This window comes from Rhyacophila brunnea, unplaced genomic scaffold (genome assembly GCF_057557595.1).
Source record: "Rhyacophila brunnea isolate RB1 unplaced genomic scaffold, BYU_Rbru_1.0 scaffold_8, whole genome shotgun sequence".
NCBI classification, from domain to species: domain Eukaryota; kingdom Metazoa; phylum Arthropoda; class Insecta; order Trichoptera; family Rhyacophilidae; genus Rhyacophila; species Rhyacophila brunnea.
In genome coordinates this window covers 5,887,330-5,904,783 of record NW_028233350.1, presented here as the reverse complement: position 1 = coordinate 5,904,783, position 17,454 = coordinate 5,887,330, and the positions used below count along the sequence as shown (strand labels likewise).

Here is a 17,454-nt window from a genome sequence, read left to right as displayed (position 1 = left end):
AGGTAGAAATACGTGATTTTCTTTGATTTTTTTAAACACATTTTTAAGTATTGATTACCTATATCACCTTCAAACTCAACCTACTCTTGTTATTTATCTTGTATTTTTTTGACAATGTCCGATCCTAATAATATGGGGCTCTGCAGAGTGGAGGTTTAAATTAACAGATCATTGTATTATTTAATCATATAAATTGTTATATTACTTATGTACTTTCATCTTTTTATGTACCAAATATTAATTGTTCTGAAACCAAAAAATACTAAATAGTCATTCTGATTCTTAATATTTTGTTACTGATGCTAATTTTCATAAAATACCCGATCCTAAATATAATTGTATGCGTGTGCCTACCTATTTAATATTCTTGTGTTGTATTATTATTTTTATCAAAATAAAGATGTTAGTAAGGAACATCCAAAACGTCGCAAGATCTGGATATCTGATGAAACATGGGAGGCCATATAAACAAGAGCCGATCTTAGGAATAAGAGACTTAATTCAACTATAGAACATGCAAGGTACTCTGAACAAAACAAGTTGTTCAGCGACTCTGTCGACGTGACAAGAATCTTTTCCTCAGAAATAAATGTGAAGACATCGAAACCCATGCTATCAGAGTAGAAACTCGGGATCTTTTCCAAAAAGTCAAAGAAATCACAGATTACAAGAAAATGAACTGGGCTATCGAGGAAGAGAACGGCACACTGCTTATGTAGTTGGGTTACTGGAAGGTGGAAAACATATTGTGAAGCCCTATACAGAGATACAGAAAAGGATGATGAGGCAAATGGATTAACATCAGGCAACTAATTGAAAAATGCAGAGAGTTTAATACCCCTATGATATTATGCTTCATTGACTATCAGAAGACATTCGACTGCGTAAGATGGAACTGTATGTGGAAGGTACTTCTGGAAATGGGAGTTCCATCATACTGTACCTGTCTTATCAAAAGATATAAGAAGAGCCCTAGATCATTGGCAAGGCGGAATAACAATTAATGGCCAGAAAATTAACAACTTAAGATTCGCAGATGATATCACACTAATCGCTGCTGAAGAAAGAGAACTCACAGAGCTGCTACACCGGGTTGAAGAAGAGAGTCGCAAATACGGCCTCCTTATTAACCCAATGCTTACGAGCCGCACAAAATTGTGTTTTTGCTAATTGCTTTTCTAATGCAAATTAACACGTTAATTAAAAAATTAATGAAAAGAGCCCGTAAACATTGGGTTAATAGGAATAAGTCCAAGTTAATGGTTGTCGATCGGGCTAACCTTCTACCAACAGCAAGTACACTCCAAAACCTAGAAACAGTCGACGAGTTTGTATATCTGGGATTGACCATCAGCGGAAAGGGCGGATGTGAAGCGGAAATAAGAAGGCGCACACAGATTGCAAAAAATGCGAAGGCACGTCTTATATATGGAAGGATCGGGGAATTTCGATTGCCACAAAAATGATGCTTGTGCAAACATTAGTGTTCTCGATATTTCTATACGGAGTCGAGTCGTGGACCCCGAAGGCAAGGGAACGGAAGGCAATTGATGCCTTTGAGATATGGTGTTGGCGCCGAATGCTTCGCATTTCTTGGACGGAGCACAGAACGAACCATTCAATCATCCAGAGACTGAAGATAAAGGAACGGCTCTCGACGATATGTCTGAGAAGAATTCTGCAGTTTTTTGGACATATTGTCAGGCGCCGACCGGACAACCTGGAGAGACTAGTGGTTTTAGGTGGCCTCCAAGAAAGGCAAAGCTGAGGAAGAGCGTCTGCGCGCTGGAGCGACCAAGTGAAAAGCTGACTGGGGGCACCATTCATTCTGCCCTGAGAAAAGCGGAAGATCGAAAAGAATGGAAAGTCTTCGTCGCTCAAAGGATGATGAAATTCAAATGTGGCCACGATCCTCAACCATGAGTGTACGACCAAGAAGAAAAAGAGGTTATTACTTACTCTGATGTATTCTTGTAATCCAACGATCAAAACTGCACAAACTTCTGGAACATTGTGAGCAATTGAAGAGTCAGACACTCTGAATAAGTACGAGGGTTGTTCATGAATTAAAGACCTTTATTATTTTAAATATCATGAAAATTTTATTTTTATAAAAAAAGGATACAATTTTAGGTACATATCCCCACTATTTTTCGACGTCCCTGTTACGATTGATGAACTTGGTGAGCAATGACATTAGGTTCTTGATTCCCTTGTCGTAGAGCTACGGCGCCACCTTCCTCAAAAATGTTCTCACCTTTCCTCCACGTCCTCGTCGGTCTCGAAGCGTTTGCCGGCCAAATGTTGATTCTTAAAGTAAAGAAAAAAAAATAGAAATAACTCCAGTGGCTCCAAATTGCACCAGGTCGGGGCTATGAGTAGGATAACGGAGAACATCCCATTTGAATGAGTCCAAAAGGTTTAAAAAGACCTAAGCGCTTTTCATACGATTTTGTTTATGAGTTTCCATCAGCATTTTGGGCATCCAACGAGCACACCTTTGTATACCCCAATTTTCCCCTCAAAATCGTATGTATGGTAGACTTACTGACGTCTAGGATCAAAATTGGGAGCTCACGGACTGTCAGACGGCGATCTTCATGAACTTTATCATTTATTTTCTTCAACAAAACGTCACCAATTGAAGACCTTCCTCTCCCCTCCACATCATGAACACTCGTTCTACCACTCGAAAACTCAGTACACCACTTCCTGACATTACGCTGGTTCATCACATTACCATAATTGGATGTAAGACGATGATGGATTTCAACAGGGTGGACTCCCTCCTGGTTGAGAAACCGAATGATTGAACGCACTTCGAAGGCGGCGGGATTTGACACCAGAGCGTCCAACTCAAACGGATGCAAAGGTCACACTGAAGTAGCTACCGAGTCAGCTCACCACTTGATCTGGAGAGGGAAGTCTACACTACACGCCAGTGCTGCCATCTTTTGAGAAATTACATCCATGTCGCCAAAAATGAATAAAGGTCTTTAATTCTTGGACAACCCTTGAAGAAAAAAGAAGCCAAAAGTCGAAGAGTGATTGCCAGTAATCGGTATTGCTTTTCTCATAGCGGTGTCTACTTTCTTTATCTAATTTTTTAATTTATATAATATAATAAATAATTATCAAGAACTAATTCCTGGCTTATATTAGTTATTGTTGTACGTTTGTTTCGTAGGGCCGGATCCACATCCTTATTTTCTTTTTTGATTTGGTAATGTAATTATTTAAGACGGTATATGCTGCAGAAACAAGAACGATTTCACTGTCTCTCCCCGGCACTTTGCATTAGAAAGTAACTTCTTTAAACTCAGTCAGAGCTCACTTTGAGCGTAGCAACCTTAGTCCTGGGTATCTTCTCCTAGGGCATTCCCGTCCTAAAACTGAACTAGATGCTTCACATCGCCAATGTAGGGCCACGTGATACGCTCGATTAAGACCGGGTGTGGTGCGTGGCGGGTTTTGGTTTGGAGGGATTAACTTCAATGTCGTATTATTAGTTTGAATTAATTTAGCCATTGCTGGATGTTTTGGACTTGAAAGAAATGAAATTCGGGATTTTTTTTATATTAAAAAATGTTTCCACGGACTGAGTGGGATGACAAACAGTTACATAAGAAATAGGCCGTACCGGACGATTAGCAAACCTACTCGTGGCCACTGTATCCTTTCTAATACTAAACAATGTCCGTCAACTTTGTCTGATATATGTACTCAATTAATTATATTTTTTCAGGAAAATACCAACAATGATTCTGTGGATGAGACTGTGAATCTTCCTTCCGGGTTAGCTGTTCAACCACCACCAGATGATGACAATATCCTAGAAAATCCAGCTGGTGAAACGCCCGTGTATACTGAATTACAGCCATTCACTCCTACATCACCTACATTAGTTCCATTCACTTCCATCTCTAATGCAACAGCGATACACGATGATGGTGCTGGTCCATCAAATATGGGTTCGGGAAAATCTACCGAACCAGTATTACCGTTTCATGGAATTAACACATACGATCGTGCTGGCCCATCGACCTCGATGTTGGATAGATCTACAGTACAACTACAGTCAAACCAGAAACGATCTTCAAGGGGTCGTCGAAAGTGTAAGGCAACATTAAACAATCAATATTTAGATTACCCATCTGATGATGAAACTTTGTTAGCGAGTGTCTTTGGTGAAGATGACGCTGACTCAGATGTATGGACTGAAAATTCAGAATTGGAAACTGATGATGACGGGGAGAATTTGTCGAAAAATATATCACTGAAAAGGAAGAAGATTGTACAAAAAACAACAGGTAAACCGGAAGAAGACGGCGTTGTTGGAGAAGCCGGTATTAAAGTAAAACAAAAGAATAAAAGAGTTGAAAGAAAGAAATTGAAGAATACTGGTCAGGGATATTCAAAAAGTAATGGAGATAACGTGGCTTCTAAAAAAGTTCAACCCAATCCATGTCATGGTAAAAAATGTGGCAATGACTGTAGTTCAATTACCGAAGAAAGGAGAAAGCTCATATTCGGACATTATTGGACACTTCCAACAGAGCAGCAGCGTAAAGACTGGCTTGTATCTTTGAGTCAAAAAACAGCCATAAAACGAAAGCGCTCCAGTGAGTCACAGAAGCGTAATGTTACTTATAAATACTTCATTAATGAAGGCGAAGGTAAGAGGTCGGTTTGTCTTCAGTTTTTGATCTCAACAATTGATGTTTCACACAAGTTCATTTACTACACAGTGAGCAACGCTGTCCTCGGAACCGCCAAAGAAGATTTACGTGGCAAATGCGAACCACTTAATAAAACAAAAGAATCCACAAAGATCATCGTGAGTAATTTTATTAAAAGTCTCCCAGCCGTACCATCTCACTATTGTCGAAAGGACTCTAGTCGAGTTTACCTTCCGCAGGAATTCAAAAACTTATCCAACTTGTATGACATATTGAACAACGTATCGATGTTGTAAGTGAAAGAGTGTTTCAAAATATGTTTAAAAAAAACTTTAACATTGCATTTCATGTTCCAAAAAAGGATAAATGCTTCAAATGTTTGAAATTTGAACAATTGCGCGAAAGCAATCCAATGCTTGAAGCAGAGAAAATAGAACATGAAACAGAAAAAAGTCAATCATATGCTCGGTTCAAAGCTCACCAGAATATTCATAAGACTGACCCCAGTACTTTGTGCGTAAGTTTTGATTTAGAAAAAGTACTTAATACTCCTCACGGAAATAGCATGTTTTTCTACTACTCTCGCAAACTTGCAGTATATAACCTATGTTTTTATGAAAGTAGCACACGTAAGGTTTATTGTTTTTATTGGAATGAAGTCAACGGTAAACGTGGAGCTAACGAAATCGCAACCATATTAAATAAATACATCAATATCGTTGATGAACGAGGAACAGTAAAAAAATTGCTGTTATACTGTGACTGCCACCCTGGCCAAAACCGTAATTTGGTAGTTCTGGCAATGATTCATTCAACCCTTAAAATTTGCAAAAACATCGAGACTATTCAAATAATTTTTTTGCTGACGGGCCACACCTATATGCCAGTGAGAAGAATCTAAATAACTGCATCATTTATGCCCCCTCACAGTGGTATACCGTATTTTCAATAGCAAGACAAGATCCAATGCCGTACACTGTTGAATTGATGACACACAGGGACTTTCTAAGGTGGAACGTTGCGAGTGAAAAATACTTCAAAGGAAGCCTTACGGGTAAAATTAGTAAAATACGGGTGGCCACATTTAAGACAAAGGATGACTCGAAAATTACCATAAAATACTCTATGAATGAAGCTGAAGAATCTTTCTCTGTCGAAGTTCAATCGAAAACCAAAATTGCACCAGCTATTTGTTACAAAAGTTTGCTGCCTATATCAAAGGCTAAGTATGACAACCTTAACAAACTTTGCAAAGACAAAGTAATACCCACGGTTTTTCATCAGGAATATTTGAACATTCCAACTGCCACTACTGTAAAAGACACACTTCCAGATACAGACGTAGAAGACGATGATTTAGAATAAGTGTTCCATTTTTTCAATATTGATGTATTTGTGTTACCTACCTACTTCGAAGTTTTGGCCATTTCGCTGTATGAATATTGGTTTGTACTATCTGTAATTAATTTCCAAATGAAAATGAATTTTACATAAATCTTATATAAATCTCATTTTCATTTCGAATTTAATTACAGATAGTACAAAACAACTCGGCTTATAGTAATAGGGAATGACTCTACCTATGCTATAGCCGGTTCCAAGTCCAAATAAAGAAGGAGGGTTCGTCGTAGGGCTATCACCCAACACGGTAAAAAACCCTGATTACGAACACCAAAACAACTGTCTTGGACCCGGAATCCCCATAAACCAACGACCCAAGCAAAGAAAACCAACGACCCAAGCAAAGAATTAAAGACAAACGATTATATGTACAATGTGGCGCATGGAACGTACGCACTATGTTGCAGCCAGGCAAGATGGAGGAGGTTGCAATTGAATTGCAACCTCCTCCATCCTTGCATAAGTACAAAATGGACGTGACTGCATTGCAGGAAATAAGATGGGAGGGCGCAGGTTTCATAAACAAGAGAAACTACGCTTTGTATTACAGTGGATCTGCAGGTACGCAGGGGCAGGGTTGCTATGGAACTGGGTTCCTAATCAACTCTGATATCCGCAGGGCGGTACTAGGATTTGAGCCAATTAGTGAGTGATTATGTAAACTTGAACTGAAAGGTACACTTTTCAATATTACATTCATCAACGTTTATGCCCCAACCGACGATGTGACCGAGGAAATTAAGGATAGATTATATGAAGATCTGCAGAGAGCCTGCGAAAAAGTCTCCCCACATGATGCTCTAATTATCTTGGGAGACTTCAATGCAAAAATTGGAAAAGAGGAACTGGTGAGAGCAAAATTAAAACAAAAATCTCCTTAATACTGAAAAAAGAAAGACAAAGAATGGGAATTGAATGAAAAATTGAGGGATGAAGGAATTTTGGATAAATACCAGGAATCTATCGACACAAACTTAAAAATGACTTTAATAACCGATGATGTGAATGTGGACTGGGAAAATACAAAAAACTGTATTATCACGAGTGCCACAGAAATTCTGGGGAAAATAAAGCAAACATAGATGCAGGATGGTTAAATGATGATTGCAGGTAAGCACTGTTAGGAAAAAAATGAAGCAAGGAAGAAATGCCTACAAAGGGAAACGCGCCAAAATTACGAAACTTATAAAGGGGGTTAAGTTGGACTGCAGAGGTAGTACCTTTGTTCTGAGTAAACCAGATACTGGTCCTCGCTGTCCTACAAGGCAAGTGGATGCGTAATATAGATCTAAAACAGATCATTAGCCTCTCCCTTACCGAGACCGTCTGTGCGTGGTGCCAGCACCACATCCTCCTAGAGGTGACCCTGGTATCGCAGAACACAGCGAATCTACACTGGGAAGTCAATAAATATCCCTGGTATTGGGCAGCAGCAATTACCAGTACTGATGTAAGGTGGAGAGGATAGACTTCGGTACTGCTTACATTTAGATAACTGAAGGCATGGTCGCAACGGCTTTAATGGCTTTGACACTGCGATATGGAAAGCAACGGGAAACTACCACATTAACTATATCCCTAGTAATCATCATGGCTGGAAAATCAAATTGCATGGCCCTTAGTCCCCGGCAGGCTTTAAAGGTCAGAGGGTGCTAAGAATCTCCGGGCCGGCTATGAAGATTACGACCTGGAATGTGCGATCAGTGTTTAAAAGTGGAAAATTGCAAAATTTTATTATGGAAATGAATCAGTTAAAATTAGATATCCTTCGTATCAGCCAAGTGAAGTGGAAGGGAAACGGCAGATTTAAAACTGACAACGGCATCTTGTATTACTCGGGAAATGATGATAACCACCATCGAAATGGAGTGGGTGTCATAGTGTCCGATAAAATTAACAGATCGGTATATAGGGTTGTTCCCTACTCTATTAGTAATATAGAGTAATGCTATTACAACTCAAATCGTGGATGAGTAATGTTAATATAATACAGGTGTACGCTCCAACTGCCGACAAAGATGACGATGTTATAGAAGAATTCTATGAACAGATATGTGAAATTCTAAAATCGACGAAAGATAATGAAGTTACCTTGATTATAGGAGATTTCAACGCAAAGATTGGTAATAGTAAAAGTGGAGAGTTAGTAGGAGAATTTGGTCTAGGACAAAGAAATGATCGAGGAGAAAGATTATTACAATTTTGCCAGGAACAGAGTATGGTTGTTTGTAACACATTATTCAAACTTCCAGCAAGGCGATTGTATACATGGAAATCCCCACAAGATGATGGCAATAATATTGTAAAAAATCAAATAGCCTATATTATATTAATTCGCAATGGTTACAGAAATAGCATAACATCTACTAAAACTTATCCAGGTACTGACATTTCACCTGACCACAATCCTGTTGTAGCTACAGTAAAAATTAGACTAAAAAGATTACTGAGGGAACCACGCGCAACCCTACGTGTTGACATTAATCAACTGAAAGATCCCGAAGTCAAACAACAAGTAAAAAGTGCACTGCACACAGAAATAGAACAAATAAAAATTTCAGTCATTACATCCTCTGGCATAACAGACAAGTGGGACAGAATAAATATATAGGTAGGTACTTTTAATGAATGTGAACAAGCCCCATGCATAAATAGGGTAGAAATAATAAACGCAATACGAAATTCTAAAAATGGTAAAGCGGTCCTGATAATATTTACAACAAAATGATAAAATTGTTAGAAGAAGATCAATTAGAAATTCTCGTTGAAAATTTACGAAACGGGCATAATTCCCGATGATTGAAAAATGTTTAAAAATGAACCTCAAGAAAACAAAACTATTACTAGTATCAAAAATAGCGACACCAGACGCCAACACAAATTTTGTCATTAACAGTGAACCAATCGAACGTGTGACCCATTATAAATATTTAGGTACATGGGTCAATGAGAAATGGGACCAGTCTCAGGAAATAAAAACTAGAATTGAGATCGCAAGGAGCGCCTTTCTCAAAATGAGACGCCTCCTTAGCAATCGAGATCTTAACCAAGGTCTGAGACTGCGTATGGTACGTTGTTATGTTCTCTCAATTCTTTTCTATGGTATGGAAGTATGGACGCTAAACCAAGAGATGTCACGGAGACTTGAAGCTTTCGAGATGTGGCTGTATAGACGCATCCTCAAAATTCCTTGGACTGACCGGGTGACAAATGTTGAAGTTCTCAATCGAATGGGGAAGGACCAAGAAGTTCTACGTAGTATCAAAGCCAGGAAACTACAGTACCTCGGCCACATTAAAAGAGGACAAAAATACAGTATTCCCCAACTTGTCGTTCAAGGAAAGATCAATGGGAAGCATAACAGAGGACGGCGCCGCATTTCGTGGCTTAAGAACCTCCGTGATTGGTACGAGTGCAGCTCCATTAAACTGTTCCGGGTAGCAGACGACAAAGATAAGATCGCCTGGATGGTGGCCGACTTCCGCTGGGGGATGGCACAATAAGAAGAAGATAAAGAAATAGAAAAACTGCAACAAAGCTCTGTCGATAGAAAAAGCGAATGATGCTCAAGTGAATACTCCAAACATGGAATATCAAAGAAGAAACAATGATCCCAGAAAATTTTACAAGACTCTTTGAAATCCAACGAAATCCTATCAACCCAGATTACGCTCCTGTAAGGATAGTAAAGGAAAAGTGCTGATCGAAAAGGAGGACATTATGGAAATATGGAAAGGCTATTTCACAACACTTTTAAATCAGACTTACAGTAATGATCACGAGGAAACGGAAGAAGTATTGTACCACACTGCTGAGGAATTTATTGAGCCTACTCTGCTTGAAGTAAAAAGAGCATTTAGAACGCTGAAAAATAATAAAGCACCTGGAACTGACAGGATAACAGCCGAGCTGATAAAGAGTGGTGTCCCAACACTGGAAGCAAATATCGACCAGATAATTCTCAATATTTGGAAAAAGGAAAATTTACCTGAGATGGAAGATGGGTATAATTGTGCCTATTCTGAAAAAGGGAGACAAAACAATGTGCGTAAACTACGGAGGGATCACAATTCTATATGCAGCTTATAACGTTTTCTCATCTGTACTGTATATCAGGTTAATGATCTATGGTGAGGAAATCCTGGGAGAATACCAATGCGGCTTCCAACCAAATAGATCCACCATAGATCACATTCATCTCATGAGGCAAAGTATGGAGAAAGCGCACAAATACAACCTGATACTCCACCACCTGTTAATTGATTTTAAGCAAGCTTTCGACAGCGTGAATAGGAATAAGACGCTACAAAGCCTAAAAATATTAGGAATTCCCTTAAAACTAGTAAGGCTAATAAAGACCACACTGACAGATACTCAAGCAGTTGTCAGTGTGCAAAATGAGTAAACTGAAACCTTCGAAATCGAATCAGGTGTGAGACAAGGGGATGCGGTATCCACTATGGTCTATAACATTGTGGAATCTATAGCTCGTGAAACCAACATAAGAAGATGGGTAGATAATAGTACAACACAGATGTGCGCTTATGCTGACGACATAGTAATTACAAGTAGATCCAAACAGAGGATGATCGACCATGGTGGCACTATGAAAATAAAAGCAGAAAACGCTGGGCTGCAAATAAACCAGTCAAAAACTAAGTATATGGTCAGCACACGCGATCAAGTATCGCTGCAGAATATAGACATAGGACAGCATGTATATGAAGGGGGGTGGACAAGTTCACGTATCTCGGATCCAGCCTAAATACCTAAAATAAGACAGCAGAGATAAAAATCCGCCTTATCTCCGGGAATAAATGCTGGCATGCCTGCAAGCGACTGGTGGGGTCGAAAATTCTAGGCCGAAGAAGTAAACTTCTAATATGTAAAACAATTATAAGGCCAGTGGTCACTTGTGGCTGTGAAACTTGGTGCTTAACTCAAAACGAGGAAAATAAATTAGCTGTCTTCGAGCGTAAAATACTCTGAAAAAATTTTGGAACCACGTTGGAAAATGGGAACTACAGAATAAAAATGAACCACAAGATGGAAGAGCTGATTGAACAACAAACAATCATAAGATACTGTAAGTCCCAAAGACTACAATGGGCGGGACATGTGGAGAGAATCCCTGAAGTTAGAGCGCCAAGGATCATGACGAAGTGGCTACCCCAACGGAAGAGACCCAGAGGCTGACCAAGAAGGAGGTGGGCTGATGCCGTAGAAGAGGACTGGCTTCATATAAGAAGACCCGGTAACTGGAGAAGTGTGGCGAGAGACCGGAGTGAGTAGAGAGCGGTTGTGGAGGAGGCCAAATCCCACCCCAGGATGTATCGCCGTGGAAGAAGAAGTACAAACCAATATTCTAAAGTATATATAGTACTAACGAGTACCCGGCATGCGTTGCAATGCCACTCAAAGAAAGAAAGTGTTTGTGTTTTAATTCTGTTTATACAAGTGCTTTTGGATACACAAAATTTTTTGTTTTTCGGTCTGGTGCGTACACGAATAAATCAGAAGGTTTTCCAACGCGTGAGCAGGTCACATACAGCTGTCCATGTAAGAAGCATGGATTTTCAAAATTTGGTAAAGGAACGCATTAGAATAGAAGAAGAAGAAAAAAAGATGGTTGCACAATTTAAAAACCTTCGCGGGCGTGCGCACAAACACTCACAAAAGTTTCATTGCAATCGGAATAATGGTAATATAGGAATGCAACAAATATATGAAATAGAATAGGAGAAGAAGAAGGTGGTTGTACTAATTCAGAAACCTTCGCAGGTGTGCACAACACAACTTCCCAAAGTTCCATCGTAATCGGATGAATGGTATAGGAACGCATACAAATAAAGAAGATAGAATGAAGAAGGAGATGGTTTTCCTAATTCAGAAACCTATGCGGGTATGCGCACAACAACTGACCAAAGTTTCATTGCAATCGGATTAATGGTATAGGAACGCATACAAATAGAAGAAGACAGAATAGAAGAAGAAGAAAAAAAGATGGTTGTACAATTCAGTGGGTATGCGCACAACAACTCACAAAAGTTTCATTGCAATCGGAATAATGGTATAGGAATGTAACAAATAGATGACATAGAATAGGAGAAGAAGAAAGTAGTTGTACTAATTCAGAAACCTTCGCAGGTGTGCACAACACAACTTCCCAAAGTTTCATCGCAGTCGGATGAATGGTATAGGAACGCATACGAATAGAAGAAGAAGAAAAGAAGATAGTTGTATAATTCAAAAACCTTCGCGGGCGTGCGCACAATAACTCACAAAAGTTTCATTGCAATCGGAATAATGGTATAGGAAAGAAATAGAATAGGAAAAAAAGAAAGTGGTTGTACTAATTCAGAAACCTTCGCAGGCGTGCGCACAAAAACTTCCCAATGTTTCATCGCAGTCGGATGAATGGTATAAGAACGCATACAAATAAAGAAGATAGAGTGAAGAAGAAGAAGAAGAGGAAGATGGTTTTCCTAATTCAGAAACCTTTGCGGGTATGCGCAAAATAACGGACGAAAGTTTCATCGCAATCGGATGAATGGTATAGGAACGCATACAAATAAAGAAGATAGAATGAAGAAGAAGAAGATGGTTTTCCTAATTCAGAAACCTTCGCAGGCGTGCGCACAAAAACTTCCCAATGTTTCATCGCAGTGAATAGAGAGAAATATTATTAGCAATAAGCGGACGTAGCTTTGTTTGAAAAATTAATATCGACTTACTACGAAAATAAATACATCTACGCACGAAACAGGTGCGCACGATGAACAAAAAAAAAATCAGTACTGATCACCTAAGAACAAATTTCTCTCGCCACGCTTAGTGTGTCATACAAAGTTAGTTAGGCTCTGGTCCTCGCGAGATAATCTCGCATCTAGACTGAAATGGCCCGTGCCCAAATTTGTCGAAAACGGGGAGCGAAAATGGACCAATAGGGTGAATATGACAGAAAGGGCCAACTTTAGGAGATGGTGAGAGAGATGGGGATGAATTTTAGACAACTCCCCGACGCGGCACGTGGATGAAATCGAGCGCCAAGCGAGATGACAGAAGAGAGATTTTAAGGGATGTTAGAGGGGGCTATAGATTTCAGCATCACTTTAGAGACGCCGCGCTCAAAATGCGGCCTATACAGATCGCGAAAAGCAAGTACCCTTGTTACATGCAGTCGTTCGCGAGAGAGATAAAACTTATCGTGACAAGAAAGGTCGAGCCCGCAGCTGCTAGCGATTATTTCACGACGATAGCTAAGACGCAACTTCTTTAAATGAAGATCGGAGTTTTGTCCTGTACGAATGAACACAAAAATCCAGTAAATAGCTATTCTAGCGTAATTAGATATAATTAATCATAAGTACTACACTAGAATTAGATGGTATATGTCACGGGCCACCTAGTGCTCTATTTTTCTTGATGGGGAACGTTAAAATAAAAATCACAGGGTAAAACAGCTTGACGCAGGGGTAGGCGTACGATTAGACAGCGTATGCTACGTCTTAAAAAACGAACAATACAAAGTAGAATAATCAATACAAATAATATAAGAGCGGGCGCTCTGTGATGCAGGCTTCCGTAGCATCCTTGAGCGGTTTAGCCGGGTAAACTATCATAAACTGGAAGTGATTCCGGTGGGCTGGAAATATAATTCGGTAGGTGAGATAATTCCTCACCTTGTTCGTTAAAACAGCTATGACATGACTAGAAAGATAACGCTGACAGAGGCGGCTGGTGTTTACGCCCTATTGGAGAAATATAAAAGGGCAAAGCGCGAAATCTAGCCAAATTCCGTGATTTGGACCCCGGTTGAGAGGTCAAATCCACAACTATTCTCGCCGAGATTTCTCATACAAACTTTGAACTTGGCAAGTCTGCTTGTCTTTCATAATAGGTAACGCTCTGCGAGAGTAGATACCTACCGACGATCATCCTGAAATTTACTTACGCATACCTAACCGCGTCACGATTATACTATCGGTTCGCAAACTTTTTTCGTCATGGCTGGCACTCCCCTTTTGGAATTTTAATAAGAATACAGGACCGTACTTCGGATTAAAAATATTTTATTATTTTTTTTTGAATTTCAAGTTTTTCTTTGCGAAATATTGTGACTTCCGACATCGTCCGTAGTACTACAGTGCTCCTCCAACTGTGGAATTATTTTTCGAATAAACTTATGAACTTTTCTTTACTAATTAATGCTACTACGGAAATATACTTTGTGAATTTCGAACAATTCGTCGACGTCTGAAAATACAGTGTTAACTTTTAATAATTGTTCGGACTAATTTTCTACCTTTGACTTTTGAATAAAGTCGGTGACCATAATTCAAGACAATTAATTATTTTAATTTTTAACGAACTTTAATAAGTGACCAAGTTTCTTGAACTATAATTGAGCTCTGTTTTATTGAGCCTAATTTTAATCTGATTTTGTGAACTTTACTGCGAGTGTATAATTTTGTGAACTTTTATTGACAATAAATACTCAGGACCTTAGTGTCTCTTCACTGAGTGTTTCATTTTGTTTACCATCCATCATCATCAACACATCTACACACATATCTACGATCATATACCCAACTGTCAAATATTCGGTGCACACTGACGTGCTCTACCAACCGAAACGCAGCTTCTGTTGACTGCCCTTGAATTTGAACATCTCCTGAGCTAGTCCGAAGGGTGGGAGCTGGTCGTGTATACCACCATCTGATACGCGTATAGATCAACGGCGCAACACCAACAGCGCTACCTGATGTCTGGTATACCGGTGTACTGTGAGTGGGTAACTGTTAAGTGCCACTCCACTTGACTTTCCCAATACCCAGAAACTCTGGGTGTCAGTATAGTATTATGTGCCTTTGTAAAAGTCTAAAGACTGTTGATTTTAGTGCTTAAGGTTGTCTTTTAGTAGTTACAAGCATTGATTATTGCAATGATAGTTTATAGTCTTGACGTACTAATGATTTTGTATAAATAAGCCAATGGCAATTAATGTGACCAAATGATTAGATTTACAGAGGTTAATAAAGACGGCTGATTTTCTATACATTTTACATAGTAATATTTGCTATTACTACCGACTGTTGTCTAGTGCTATTAATATAATACTTGGTAAAGATGAAACTATTATATTTCCCTCTTCTAACAAGATCTCTCATAGGTAGTAGAGCGAGTTTAACCATGCATCCTAACTTAAGCAGCTGGAAACTGTCGGTTGTATCTTTTTTAGCCACTAGTAAATTATGATATAATTTTTAGTAACCGCCTTTTTCCTGATTTTGTTTTCGTAAAAAAATTGAGTAAGCTCTTTATCGCAATGAATTTTATTTAAATTTTTTATTGAGACCCCTTTTCGTTATTTTGTTTTCTTTACAAAATTTACTTAGTTCTTTCTATCCCAATGGATATATCATATTATAATTTTTAGTAAGACCCCTTTTCCTGATTCTATTTTTCTGACCAAATTGCATAAGCGACACTTATTCTTAAACTGAGTAATATTTTGAAAAAGTATCAATACCACCACTTAGACGTAATCGTCAGGACATTATAAAAGAGCAAATTTTAAAAATCGAACCAATAGGTGACTTAGAAAGTTTTTTTCCAAAATTAACTCTGTTATGCTCTCCTGAACAATTTGTATTTTGTCAGTTATTCCCTATTGCCTTTCAAACGCCGATATAGAAATCCATTTGGTGAATAAGAATCTGTCCATCTTCACAAGGATGGTTCAACAATGAAGAGAGAGATCCATGAGCCGTGAGTGGATGAAAACTGGTGAACATTATTATCTAGGAATCAAACATATATATGAGTATCACCACGGCGGCCGTCACTGCAATGGAGGAGCAGATGGATAATTGACGAATGCTGAAAATCATCACGATCACGAAGTTAACCATGAAAACAGTTATAATCACAAGGAACTAAATTGTGGTGCGATAAATTCCAAAATTGGAAATAAATAATAGATTCAATAACAATCAACGACACATCGAAAAAGAATACACAGAAGTGAAAATACATTGATAGTTTTATTATTAAAGTGTATTAAGCTAAGGCTGTAGTTAGAATATTTTGTTTGTAAATTTCTTCTAAATTACTGTGATTATGTGCACGTACTGAATATGAAATAAAAAGTGTAAAAATTAGTTTTTTGTTTTTAACAATAAAATGAGACATAGGTACATGTAAATAATTAATTGTTTTTTTCTAATAGTGTTTATGTACATATTAGGTGGTATGACTTTTAATGAAATAGCATTTATTTAATTGTATAAGTATATTCTTTTGGTATGCATATGGGATAGTAGAAATACTTATTACAAATTTTGGAGTGAGAGCCAAAGGGGCAGTTTCTCTGGGCCTCACGATGGTTTTTCTGTTTATTCATAATTAGACAGTATAACATTCAAATATTAAAATAAATATGTACCTACATGATTAAGGCTATTGTATTACATGTATTTTGTTCCTTTGACCTTCATAATTATGGTGAGAGGGACTTCTTATAACACATTGTTTAAGCAATAGATATTCGGACATTATGTATATATTTTTTTATTGTTTCTTGTGTTTTTAATTAAATGTATTAAATATTTTTAGAAGAATCTCAAAATACAATAGAAGTTGAAAATGTACTCATTGACAAGGATGTTGTGATTGAAGAACTGTATGAGCATGCTGCATCATCTCAGGATCGTCATACTTATGGTGAGAGGGACTTCTTATAACACATTGTTTAAGCAATAGATATTCGGACATTATGTATATATTTTTTTATTGTTTCTTGTGTTTTTAATTAAATGTATTAAATATTTTTAGAAGAATCTCAAAATACAATAGAAGTTGAAAATGTACTCATTGACAAGGATGTTGTGATTGAAGAACTGTATGAGCATGCTGCATCATCTCAGGATCGTCATACTTATGGTGAGAGGGACTTCTTATAACACATTGTTTAAGCAATAGATATTCGGACATTATGTATATATTTTTTTATTGTTTCTTGTGTTTTTAATTAAATGTATTAAATATTTTTAGAAGAATCTCAAAATACAATAGAAGTTGAAAATGTACTCATTGACAAGGATGTTGTGATTGAAGAACTGTATGAGCATGCTGCATCATCTCAGGATCGTCATACTTATGGTGAGAGGGACTTCTTATAACACATTGTTTAAGCAATAGATGTTCGGATATTATGTATATTTTTTTTTTATTCTTTCTTGTGTTTTTAATTAAATGTATTAAATATTTTTAGAAGAATCTCAAAATACAATAGAAGTTGAAAATGTACTCATTGACAAGGATGTTGTGATTGAAGAACTGTATGAGCATGCTGCATCATCTCAGGATCGTC

At 38.0% G+C, this 17,454-nt stretch overlaps 1 protein-coding gene across 4 annotated transcripts in view; it reads left to right on the top strand.

The window, feature by feature from the left end:
* The window catches only part of LOC147063849 (uncharacterized), a 45,464-nt gene extending 38,919 nt beyond the window's left edge, over positions 1–6,545 (top strand). For all 4 annotated transcript variants that reach the window (XM_085958940.1, XM_085958939.1, XM_085958942.1 and 1 more), the window contains one exon: positions 3,746–6,545. In XM_085958940.1, the coding sequence (XP_085815066.1) occupies positions 3,746–4,975 (1,230 nt within the window). In that variant the 3' untranslated portion in view covers positions 4,976–6,545. The remainder of the gene's footprint in view (positions 1–3,745) is intronic.
* The last annotated feature ends 10,909 nt before the right edge of the window (positions 6,546–17,454 follow it).